The 13,504-nt window shown below is 35.3% G+C and overlaps 1 protein-coding gene across 1 annotated transcript in view; it reads left to right on the top strand.

Annotated features, from left to right (window-relative positions):
• The window catches only part of LOC149545095 (putative adenylate kinase 6, chloroplastic), a 191,005-nt gene extending 178,617 nt beyond the window's left edge, over positions 1 to 12,388 (top strand). The window contains exons 4-5 of the mRNA XM_089795590.1: positions 11,547 to 11,819; positions 11,986 to 12,388. Coding sequence (XP_089651716.1) covers positions 11,547 to 11,819; positions 11,986 to 12,129 — 417 coding nt within the window. The 3' untranslated portion in view covers positions 12,130 to 12,388. The remainder of the gene's footprint in view (positions 1 to 11,546; positions 11,820 to 11,985) is intronic.
• Positions 12,389 to 13,504: the final 1,116 nt, after the last annotated feature.

Raw genomic sequence — 13,504 nt, 5'->3', positions numbered from 1 at the left:
TTTAATCAATATAATTATTATGATCATATTTTATTATCTTATGCACATATATTATTTTTTAGTTCTTATTTGTTAAATCATTTTAAATGTGTTTACATATTATTTATACTCTTAACTTGTTGAATTTAGAACCAGAATCACATAGCAGCAGTATTTAGAAAAATCAGAACAGCATATGAAGAAAAGACACATGTATTTATCTTGGGAAAACCCTTCCATCTGAAGGGAAAAACCCAGCCACACAACAAAGATAGTTCCTTTATTAATGTCTCAAAATAAGTACAACATCACATGTACAACTTCTTTTGTACAACTTCATATGTTTATGATACAAGAAGCTCCAATATATAGATTGGAAACTTTAATTATTCAAATACAATATATCATAGTTGCCCACTAAGTCTTATCTTCATAGTTATCCTTTATGATAGTTGCCCACTATCAGCCACTAAGGCTTATCTTCCATGATGTCGTTATGATAGTTGCCCACTATCAGTTTATCGTTATAGCTGTCTACTACATCATAGTTGCCCACTATATCATTGTTGCCCACTATTTCATAGTTGTCCACTACATCATAGTTGCCCACTATATCATAGCTATCCACTACATCATAGTTGCGCACTATATCATAGTTGATCACTATCACAATGATAGTTGCCCATTATGATGGATGCCCACTATCATCATATGGTGGGTTTCATCTATAATAAGCATGCTATATTTGATGCTTAGATCTCTTTCAAAGCTGTAATTTCATCACCCCCTCCCAGGGAGAAAGAGATCTTCAAATAAGTGCCTCATAACAAATTCACTCAGCTGCAAGTAGTCAGAGTTAGTTCATAATCTCATAATCTCAATATGTATCATGTCATATAAAAGAATTCATCATAGCTGCTCCTATAGGGTGAAGATAAAAGTACACATAAATTAACAATATTCATAATAGAATCTCATTCACCATAGCTACTCCTAGAGGGTGAAAATTTAAAGCATGTACAATTTAACCAGCAAGTGTTATTCATCATAGCTACTCCTAGATGAAACAACAAAACGCTTATGAAAGTGAGTCATGGAATCACACGTGTCTTCCACCATGGATGTTCCCAAAACGTTCAACAAACTCTACTTCTAGAGAAGAACATAATATCACCTTGCCTTTGCACAGCATGTAATTCCACCTTACCTACTCGTAGAGGGTGGATTGAGGACTTTCATCTCATTCTCCTCCCAAAGAAGAATGTATTATCACCATGCTTACTCGCAGTGGGTGATTCCATCTTACCTACCTCAAAGGGTGGATTGAGGACTTTCACCTCATTCTCCTCCCAGAGAAGAATGTATTATCACCATGTGTACTCGCAGTGGGTGATTCCACCTTACCTACCTGCAAAGGGTGGATTGAGGACTTTCACCTCATTCTCCTATCAAAAAAGACTGTATCATCACCATGCCTACTTGCAGTGGATGATTTCACCTTACCTACCCACAGAGGGTGGATTGAGGACTTGCACCTCGAACTTCTCTCACGGAGAAGAACCTATTCTCAAGGGATTGCACCTCAAACTTCTCTCATACAGAAGATCCCATTCTCAAGGGATTGTTTGAATGCTAAGATTCTCTCTCAATAGGGACAACAAACTTAATGCTTTGATCATCACAACAAATCAAAGTTGATTCCAATGTTTGACCAAACAATGAGCATTAGCTATCACACTGCTACACGAGCTAGTTGATCTTTAGCAAAAGGTTTTGGCACTCTCCCTCTGCTGATCAAGCTCCCTCTGAATCTTAATTCCTCCTCTTAGAATTATTTGAATACAGTGACAAACTGTATAGATTCTTCCTAAATTTAATCCACAGCAACTTGGATATACTGTGGTCAACATTTGTTGTCCTTGGCTGCAATTTGTATGCAAATTATGTCCATTGTCTTTGCAACAGCCCAATAATCAACTACAAACAGCCAACATGCTGCAGCTGCAAATGAATGTGACAGTATCACAGTCACATGACTGCAACACCAAGCATGCAGCTACTTGAAATCAGCCTTTTGGCTTCACCCCTTAATCCCATGATTCTTCCAGAATTCAATGGCACTATTTTGGTTCACGATCGTTTCTCAAACCTCTCTCTGATACCACGTTGAATTTAGAACGAGAATCACATAGCAGCAGTATATAGAAAAATCAGAACAACATATGAAGAAAAGACATGTATTTATCCTGGGAAAACCCTTCCAGAAGGGAAAAACCTAGCCACACAACAAAGATGTTCCCTTTATTAATGTCTCAAAATAAATAGAACATCACATGTACAACTTCATATGTTTATGATACAAGAAGCTCCAATGTATAGATTGGAAACTTTAATTATTCAAATACAATATATCATAGTTGTCCACTATGATTAGATAAGATTAGTTGACCCTATGATAGATGTCCACTGAGTCTTATCTTCATAGTTATCCTTTATGATAGTTGCCCACTATTAGCCACTAAGGCTTACCTTCAATGTTGTCCTTGTCTACTATCAGTTTATCTTCATAGCTGCCCACTATATCATAGTTGTCCACTACATTATAGTTGCCCACTATATCATAGTTGGTCACTACTAGAATGATAGTTGCCCATTATGATAGATGCCCATTATCATCATATGGTGGGTTTCATCTATAATAAGCATGCTATATTTGATGCTTAGATCTCTTTCAAAGCTGTAATTTCAATAGAACCAACATATATTATTTATATATGTTAAAACGTGTTTGATGTTATCTTATATACTTATATTTAAGGAAGTTATATATATATATATATATATATATATATATATATATATATATATATATATATATATATATATATTCTAAAATATATATAAATATCATTCATACGCTACTTTTGGGTCATGACAGTCCACCCCTCCCAAATTTGCTTGTCCTCGAGCAAAATTGTATATATATTTCTCTTATGGTTGGATAGTTGAGTATACTAACTTAATACAAGTATCTTTCATTTTCTATGACCAAGATCTTATAGACTATTTTGTAGTGGTGCCTTACGGTTTTCCCAAATTCATGTTTATATAATAGCATGCCTCAATTGTGTCCCTATGAAATGCACTTATCATTCTAAATCAATCTACAATAGAAGTACATATTAAATGTGTGTGGATATATGGAAACACAATATACATAGAGAATACCTATACCCATATTTCATCTTTTTACCCTTCAGGATGGCAAGATCATTGCTCTGATACCACTGTAATGTCCCCTCTTCTGGATTAGGATCGAATACTATACCTTGCAACAAATGGTTAGTCCAATATCGAAAATTACATGTAAAACATATTAGAAACATTGAATTAGTAAATATTAATCTAAAATTCTACCCAGACTACCTTGCCTAATCCCTTGGAAGAGATCTTTCTTAAGCCACCTAACCCTTTGATGAGAACTATATCTCGATTAGATGATTATTATTAAAAGAGCATCTTCCTTAGGCCTCTTTGGGATCTATGGAAACATTACTTGGTAGAGATTAGTTTAATAACATGTTTCCATGTAGTAGATGATAATAGGAAAGAGGAAATGATTTTAAATTGTTGATTAGTTTAATAACATGTTTCAGCCGTATTGAATTAAAAACGATTTAGCATGGATTCTGTATCATTTAATATTAGGTCATTATTTGCTGGCTATATCAAGGTTTTAAACTGATTTCAAGAATCAGTTGTTTAAGTTCATGGTATTGTGTATATGGTATTAGTTTAGAAGTCACATATGACAGTCCTGATTTATGAGGAATAGTATACGCTTGCTGGATAATCAATTCACGGGTTTGAGGACAACTTTAATTTCTTTATGATTCTGTATTTCTAATATCAGTAGCTTTGTTTGCATTTAAACTGATTCAAGGGTATTAATATTAATTGTTATTGATTTGCAATAGCAAGGCCTTGGGCCTCGGTGTAGAGATTGTAAAATATGCTTTCACCATCAGATTTCCTTGATTTTTGATTATGTGCTTCAAAACCTAGTTTTACATAGATTGACGGGAAAGATCTTTAATATTGTTAAATGTTGAAAAGTTACAAGTGTCTGATTTGGGTACTATCGAAACTACCAATAAAAGTCATGAGTTTATATCGCATGCTCGACGTTGATTGTGTATGGGTCATTTGTTGGATTAGAGCTTGATATGGGTAACTTGAGAATATGAATGTTGTGTTTTTAAAAATATTTGAAGTGGTGGAGTGGACTTTGGATAGGAGAAAGATGTGATTAATGCTTGGAAACCCTTTTATAGGTTTAATGTCGTCTCTAATTTGCAGCCTTTATAATAAAGGATTGAATGGAGCAAAAGGATCAAAAGGATCCTAATGAAGATTGATGGGTTTTAAAAGTTCCTCTGCATCATCTCACCAATCCTCTAAAAAACAATTCTGCCACATGAACAACATCATTAGTCTTCTTGCAAGGAATCAAATGTGTCATCTTTGAAAATTTGTCGACCACCACAAAAATCGAATCATGTCCTCGCTGAGTCCTTGGTAAGCCAAGAACAAAGTTCATATTGATATCCTCCCATGACTTCTTTGGTACAAATATTGACCGATATAACCTTTGTATTCTACTTTGCTACTTTTGCCACTTAACATACTTTGTACAAACTTCTTCACAACCTGGTTTTGTCTAGAGTCATAGGTTCTATACAAGCTTTCCAAACTACACCTAAATCAGGATCCTTTGGATACAAACTCTTGAGTTCCTTGAACCCAACTACCTCAATTTGCATCTTTGTCAACAAAATCTATCTCCTACTAGGAGCATCTATAACCCTATTAGACTTCTCACTCTTGTGTTTCAAAAATAATGTATAACTCTACAAAAACTCAACCCATTTCAAATGCCTTTGATTGAACTTTCCTTGACTATTCAAATATTGCAAGCATGATGGTCAAAATATAAAACAAACTCCTTATGGAAAAAGTAATGTATCCACTTCTTCAATGTCGGAACTATAAAATTCTTGATCACAACATAATATTTTCTCTTGATATCATTTAACTTCTCGCTGAAGTAAGCAACAAGTCTGCCTTCTTGACTCAAAACAACTCCTATTGCATTACCCTTAGTATCACAATTTACTTGCAACACCTTATTAAAATTTGGAAGTGCCAAATCCTATTGCATTACCACTAGTATCATAGTTTACTTGAAACACCTTATTAAAATTTGGAAGTGCCAACTCCTATTGCATTACCACTAGTATCACAGTTTACTTGAAACACCTTATTAAAATCTGGAAGCGCTAAAACATGTTTAGTAACTTTTTGTTTCAACAATTCAAAACTCTTGTTTGCTTTTGTAGTCCACATAAAATCCTTCCTATCCCTTCATTGTTTCAATCAAGGGTCCACAAATATAGCTAAAACTTTTGATTAGCTTCTTGTAAAAGCTAGCCAAATCATGAGAAGGTCTTACCTCACTAAGACTCTTTCGAGTAGGTCATTCAAGGATAACCTTCACCTTCTCTGGGTCCATTTTTAGACTTTATGCTGAAACTGCAAATCTTGAATACACTAACTCCTTCACAAATATGCACTCCTTGAATTTAATCAACAATTTCTCTTTCCTTACTTCTCAAGTACTCTATGAATATGCATTATATGCTCTTCTAATTTCTTACTAAAGATTAAAATATCATCTAGGTAAACAATGACAAACTTACCTAGAAACTCTTTTAGTACCTCATTCATGAGCTACATAAATGTGCTCGGTGCATTGGTTAGCCCAAAAGCATGACTAACCACTCATACAACCCCTCAATTGTCTTGAAGGTAGTCTTCCATTCATCTTCTTTGGTCTGGATATGGTGATATCCACTCTTCAGATCTGTCTTTGTAAAATACACAGATCCACTTAGTCTATAATATCATCCTTCCTTAGCAAGGGAAATTTGCACTTGATTGTAATTTTTTAGATGTCTCGAGAATCTGTACGCATCCACCATTCCCCATTCTTCCTTGGTGCTAATATTGTTGGTACAACACATGGTCTCAGACTTTCTTGAATTAATATCTTTTATAATAACTCCTATACTTGCATGTTCAACTCTTCACTTTCTACTGGTGTCATTTTGTGTGTTGCCTTATTTGGAAAACTTGCTCCTAGAATTAAGTCCATCTGAATGCTTGATATTCCTTACTGGTGGCAATCCATTAGGCACATTATTGAAAACAATATTCTGAAACTCACCCAACAAATCTTCAACTTCTGCAGGTATATCTCTACTTCGTCTTTACTAGATTTTAGAATTACAACAAAACACACATGCCTCATACCTTATAAAAACTTTCTTCCATCAATTAAACATATTCTAGCAATACTACACACCTTTTCTTCTTTGTCCTTCAATGGCTTTAGCTTATGTCTCACTATATCCCTTGTCAAGGAGTAGGTATTCACACAACCATCATGTACAATACATCTACCAAGCTGCGATGACCTTCCCAGTAACATATGACATGAATCCATGAGCATGATGTCATATAGTACCTCATCATGGTAGCTCCCAATCTTGAAATTATTAAACTTACCAATCGTTGTTCATTAACCAAGACCTTGTGGTCATCTTGCACCCAGGCAATTTGGTTTGGACGTAGGTGTCTCTCTCTCTTGAGTTTTAACTTTGTGACCATCTCCTTTGGCACAAAATTGTCAGTGCTCCCACTATCGATAATCACATCATAACACTTATCCTCACACTTGCACCTAGTATGAGACAAGTTGCTCCTTTGTTTAGGTTGATTCTCATTACTCGACTATTTTGTTAACTAGGACTTATCCTCTTTTAACATCATCAGAATGTGATGACTTGACATGTTCATCTACATTTGCAACTCTTGCTTGGCCTTCAACTCTCCTCTCTGTCCTTCCTTGGTGTTGAGGACATTCATATGCTCTATGACTTTCTTCACCACAATGGAAACAAGTTCCACGAAAACCTCTTCTTGGTCCTTGCCCTCTTCCTCTTTGATCCCTATTATTCTAATTACAAAAACAATTGGAATTACTTCCCCGCTAATTCTGACTACTTGCTTACTTTGTCATTCTTTTTAAAATCTTCATTTTGGCCTCCATAAGAGCATTCGTTGAACTAGCCACCACGACCTCGTCCGTTTTTCTTATTTTGAAACTTCTTGTTCAATTTTTCCTCTACTCTTACGGAAAACTAGTATGCCTCTTCAATACTGGTCATTTTAACTAGACTCAATTCCTCCTCAATACTTGGCCTCAACCCATTTAGGTAACAAGCAACTTTCTCTTTATCATCTTTTGCATAATCTGTTCTAATGAGCACTCAAATAGAAATCTTCTACATATGCTTAAACAGATCTTCCCACTTGCTTCGACCCTTGCATTTTTTTTAGCAAATCAAGCTCATAATCGATAGAAATGAATTATCTCTTCATTTTCTCCACCATCTAGCCCCATATTGTCATTTCCTCCTTTCCTCTTCTATTTCACTCCAACTGAATCTCCTGCCACCAAATTTTCGCATGACTCTTCATTCTAGCCTTAGCAAATTTGACCCTATCAAGAGATCTTTGATATTTGCATACTAAAAATATTCTTCTAGTTTATTGATCTAGTCGATCAATTCTTCCAATTTAAGATTTCCCGAAAATGTGGGGGACATCAATCTTGGATCTTTTCCCAATCATTGAACTAGCCCTGAAAAGCCTATCTTCCTCAAGATCACTAGCTTCTTTTGCTCCTTCCTGTTCAATATGCCCTTCTTTGAATTCATCCTCGCTTTCATCCCTTACCACAATGTTCATTCCGCTACGAAACTACTCGTGCAATCCTTGCACCTGTCTGTGGAGGGCTCTAAAACCCTCAATTGTCACACCTCCAACTCTTCCACCACAATCCTTTTGTGGATGCATTTTCGTGCTTATTGCTCAAACCCACAACCACGATCCTAGTGCAAACTACCTCACAGTTGGCGATATCTATACACACTCAGGAACTACTTAATGAAGGGTACTCCCCTTAATAACACAAACACATAACAAAAACAAAGAAATAACAAGAAGTTGCGAGAACAAAAAGTTGACTTCTTATTATCTCCTACAAGTTGGAATTATAAATCTCAGAAATACATGCAAAGCCACATAGGCATTTTTCTTTACAATGTTTTGTATGCTAGAGCCACCACCAACCACTTGAAATTGTGCTAGACAACCCTAAGGACCTTGTTTATATAGACAATTTTCCTCAGCCCAAGACCTTGAGGTCGACCAAACCCTACATTATTATAATTTTTCATATTTTATTACATTAGGGTTGGCCCAAATAATTTCATTTTTTCATAATTTTAGGTAGCACAACTTCCAAAGACCATAACTCATCAATTGTTGCTCTGATTGACTATGATAACCCCATTTTAGAAATGACGCCCCTCACTCTAGCATATAACTTGTGCAAACTTCATATAGCTAGGGTTGGACCCCTTTTCATAGCCTCTTAGGCCTTCAAAACTGAGTTAAAAGTTTTTCTACCGAAAATTCTCAATAGCTTCACAAATACACCTGGTATTGCAATCAAACCTTATTGGTAGGCTGATATATCTAAGATGAATCCCTATGGATGACATCAAAACAATTGAGCTTGAATGACCAACTTACTAAAAACAGTAAACTTCTGGAAATAACAACTCTACACTGGAATAGGCCTTATTGTAAGGATAGGACAAAATTATTTTTGGGTAATGTAAGATTGCCCTTACACCCAAGATGCTCCTATGTCACTTTATGAAACTCCTTAATTTCTCTTTAACCCCCTTTATTTAGTTATATCATAAAGTCATTTAATATCTAAAGTTAAACTTTTCTTAACTTCGATAATTTGACTTAAGTAATTGAACTCTTGATAATTGCTAATATCAACTAATGGGAATAATCCATTTACTTTCTAGATATAGAAATGATGCCAGCTAAACACCTCAGTGACTTTCTATGAATAGTAAGTATAAGCAAAACATCCAAGTGAATTACTGAAAGTAGTTAAGTGTGAGTCAAAGTGTCCTTGATGATTTTCGGAAGCCACATAAAAAATATAATCGGACAGTAAGCTGAATAGTACTAAAATAAGCACTAAAAGGTCAGCTAAAGAGCCATAAAACACCCTCAAAAGGCCCCTTGATCACCACATTTAGCCTACTAGAACCTCTGGTAATATGCTAGCCTCTAAAAGTAGATGATGCATACACAAAAATGGGACATTAAAACTAACATATCAAATCATCAATCAAAAGAATTTATTCTACCATTCATCAAATATTAATTGGGAATCAAGCAAACAAAATTGCCATCAATTCTTTAATCAGTTCAATTGACCTATATTAATCATTCAATCATTGGTAGTGAGAAAGAAGTATAAAAGATAAGAATATCAAATCTTTCAGACTTTTTGGTTTTGGGCATGAGTATTATTTGATACATGTATTAGTTTACAAGAATTCTTTATAATTGTTCTTACCTGGTCGTAGTGTACATTTGGGAGAATGGTAATGAGGTCACTTTCTAATCACACCACCTCATGATTGTGGCCAGGGAATCCACATGGGACCAAAGTGGGACACACTGGACTACCTTTGGTCTTGAGGTAGGAGGTTTCTAGGGCACCTCATCAAATCACTCTGCCATAACACTCTCTGGCTGGGTCACTTCATTGTTAATTCTACCAATCTATTGATTTGATCATATTTGTTTCTAATTGAAGAAATCTAACTATGAATTATGATATAAATAAACTCTTAACTGTGCTGCAGGGCTTTAATCAAAGTGAAAGGTATAAAAAAATCGTGATAGGGCAAAATTTGGATACTTATAACTTGGGGACATTATATTAAAATCAAGCCACACCTAGACCAAAGATAGACTGACAACGAAGGAGCAATTAGCTCAGTGGTAGAACATTCCAACAATAAGTGAAAGGTTCTAGGTTTGAGTCTTAGCTGGTGCATGAAAAACTTAAAATCAAAAGACACATTTAAATTTTATTCAGCATGAATGAACCCCCTCAAAAATCATTGTAAAGATTGTAAAATGCAAGTGCATGTTGTCTAATTTAGTTATGTTTTTAAATTTTTTAATTTACTGGGAGTTTCCCTTTCTAATTTGAAGAGTGCTTTTAGTGAATATCTATTCCTTATTGTGTTATACCAAAAGTTGGCCTTTTTTGAGTGGCAGCTTGAGGAGTTTGCTAAGGTGAGATACTAAAATTAGTTTTTTTTTTAAATCATTGTGGAATTCGGCCTTCAGGTGGAGACTTCAAACTTTCTTTACCACTAGACCATTTTACCCAAGCATTTATTTTTGCTCTTATTTTCAATGCTTTCGGTTTACCCCTTGGTGGCAGAAGGATGCTTCTGGCAAATATTAATGAGAACAAGTTCATTTTAATCTAGTATCTTATGGAATATACTGTCTATTCCAGTAGATTCAGATTCAACTTCATTCCAATAATGAATCCAGGCACAGCTAGTTGAATTTCTAGAGAATTTGCTGAGTACAGCCCAAATGAGAGGAGAATTTGGGGACAATTGGAGTTCATGAACCACAGAGGAAAAGATCAAGTCTTTTTTCAAACCAGTCCTTCAATCACTGTCACTTGTCATTGTCAAGGTCTAAGAAATAACATTACTTAAAGTATAGGATATAGCTATGGACCAGAAGTCTCAAGTTCATGTCAGTGAATTCTGCGACACCTTACATGAATGTGTGGTGATGCACAGGTACATGTAATCCTCTGGGTGCACATACCCATTCTGCACCAATGCATGATACTTGGCAGTTATACCTATACTTTGAATTTTGAATAAATTTATACATTCTGTATAGTTATATTTATGCGATTTATAAGATTGTGATCAAGGGATGATTTTACAAATGCGTCAAATGCTTATTCTACCCCAGAAACTAATTGCGAACAGATGGTATCAGGACTATCCTGGATTCATTTCCTGAATACCTGTTAGATTTTATGAGGTTGGTGGTATGAATGACTGTTTCTCATCAATAGATTGTGGCTTGGTTGGTAGAGCAAGGAGAAAGCATGCTCAGAACCAGTTCTTGAAAGCTCCTTTCCTAAAGAACATTGCACTTCATTTTTATCTGTTGATTGAATTTTTAATTTGCTAGTTTCCTAATCCTATTTTATATGATCTTTACTCATTTGTGTCACTTTTCATTTTGTGAATTATTTTCATCTAGAATTTTCACGTTTTCTGGAATTCCTGTCATACTGTGATTAGTTAATAGCTCAGTTACAACTCAGGAACAGTGCAAAAGTATATAGGAAATTACCATCTCTTTGTGGGGAGTAGCAATTTATTCTATAGTGATGAATAATATGGGGTCTATATACAGCTGTTTCTTGGGGTGAGTGGAGTATTAGCATATTATGAATTACTTTGTCCAAACTGACATTTTTATTTCACTTCTCGGGGTACATTTCCCTTTGACTGCAGGAAATTCTAGAACAAGTAATAGATATTGACCTGGTTATCAACCTCAAGCTCAGAGAAGATGTCTTGCTTCAGAAATGTTTGGGAAGGAGAATGTGCAGTCAATGTGGGGGCAATTTTAATGTGGCTTCAATAAATGTTGAAGAAGAAGAAGGCAGGCCAGCCATATACATGGATCCTCTTCTGCCCCCGCCAGGTTGTGTATCCAAGCTGATAACTAGGTCAGATGATACAGAAGAAGTTGTGAAAGAAAGGCTTCGTGTGTATCAAGATAAGGTATGCCTCTTACATTTCATGTTTGTATAAGCATTTCTTTTTGGTTGCTTTGAGCGATTATTTACTCCAGCTAACCCACCGCCTCAAGAATTTTTATTTTCCAGCTTCGTTATTTTTAACACAACTCTTTTATGTTTTTAAATTTACTATCTGTGTTCCTGCGCAGAGCCTACCTGTCGAGGAGTTCTATCGAAGCAGAGGAAAACTTCTTGAATTTGACTTGCCAGGTGGCGTTGCTGCATCATGGCCAAAGCTGCTAGCTGCCTTGAGTATAGAAGAGGAGGAATATAAAGAAAGACTGGTTGCTTGAGCAAGCTATTCTCCGGAAAATATGTTATGGGCATCTACTATTTCCTGACGATGTTTGTTTTCTTCACGTTTACTACGAGTATTGAAATTTTTTACATAAAGCTTCAGACATAGCATTTTGAAAGCTGTGTTCAAGCTATGGCAGAAAAATTCTGCAATTCCATAGAAAATGCAGATCCAACGATGAAGTATTTGTATTATTGAATCACGAGTTACAATTTTGATAATAAAGGAACTATCTGGACTTACCATTTTTAAAATTTTAGACATTGGTAGTACAAGCAAATATTCGTTTTTTGGTTTCATTTTTCTTTAATGGAATGTTCGTATTCTATATTATAGTCGATATGGATCTGGCGATTGCAAAGATATATTTCAAGTTTCATTGTCATTTGTGTGTATATCTGTTCTTATATTTGTTAAAAATGTAGTCTGAAAGAGTTCAAATGTTTGTAGGGCAGAATAGTCAATAAGCAATTAGAATGAGTATGATGAGATACAGGACAAATTAAGCATCGCGACAAAATAAAGAGTGATACAACTCTAAGCTGCCACACAGAACAATAGGGTACCTCAGATGACAAATGGGACAATGCGAGACCCAATTTATTTAATATAATTATAATTGAATAACACGCCATTTTTGTTGCAAACTGGGTATGTGGCCTGCTGAATGCTTGGTCTGCATGCAGTACAATTGTATTTCCTTGGCATCAGCATTTCTTCAGTGTGCAAAGCCTTCTAACGTAGTTTAAATTCCTATTTGTGCAGAATTTATCAGGAATGGATTAACTTTTGATGATCTATTATATAAAATGGTTATGTGAATCCCTCACTGCCCTAGGTTTGTTTGGATTTTCTAACTACCATTTTTTTAAATACGTAGTGCAGTCTCATATTTACCCCCCCCTGTATTGGAGATTTTCGTTGGGAATTTGTCTAGTGTTCAGCCTGCTCATTGTTTTTAAATCTGATAAAATTTACATTTTATTTGTCACTGAAAATGGATACTTGTGGAGGAATGAAATACTCAAAAGACTCAATAGAGTGATTAATATCGTAGATATGGATTTTGTTCAGGGGAATCGATCCATCAACTAATTTTGTGCAGGGCCTCAAAATTACCCAAATATGAATTCTCTATTGTTGTCTTCTTTAAACTCGCATTTCCCTCAAATTTAGTTTTCATGTCTGCATCGTCTGGGTGAAAAGTGAGAAGTGGTTTCGGGAAGACCGCAACCCTCAAATTTAATTTTTATGTATATCCACTGTAGACAGGCGATAAGCTATTGGATTTTGTGCAGGGGAATAGAGTGATGAATTCTTCGGCTGGGTAAAGTTTGGGTATCCTTATGTCAACTACAGGTTCCGCCTGT

This window comes from Cupressus sempervirens, chromosome 8, assembly GCF_028749045.1.
Source record: "Cupressus sempervirens isolate cs-2001-9-10 chromosome 8, ASM2874904v1, whole genome shotgun sequence".
In the NCBI taxonomy this organism is placed as follows: domain Eukaryota; kingdom Viridiplantae; phylum Streptophyta; class Pinopsida; order Cupressales; family Cupressaceae; genus Cupressus; species Cupressus sempervirens.
Note: the sequence above shows the minus strand (reverse complement) of the source record. Positions and strands in the feature narration are given on the sequence as shown.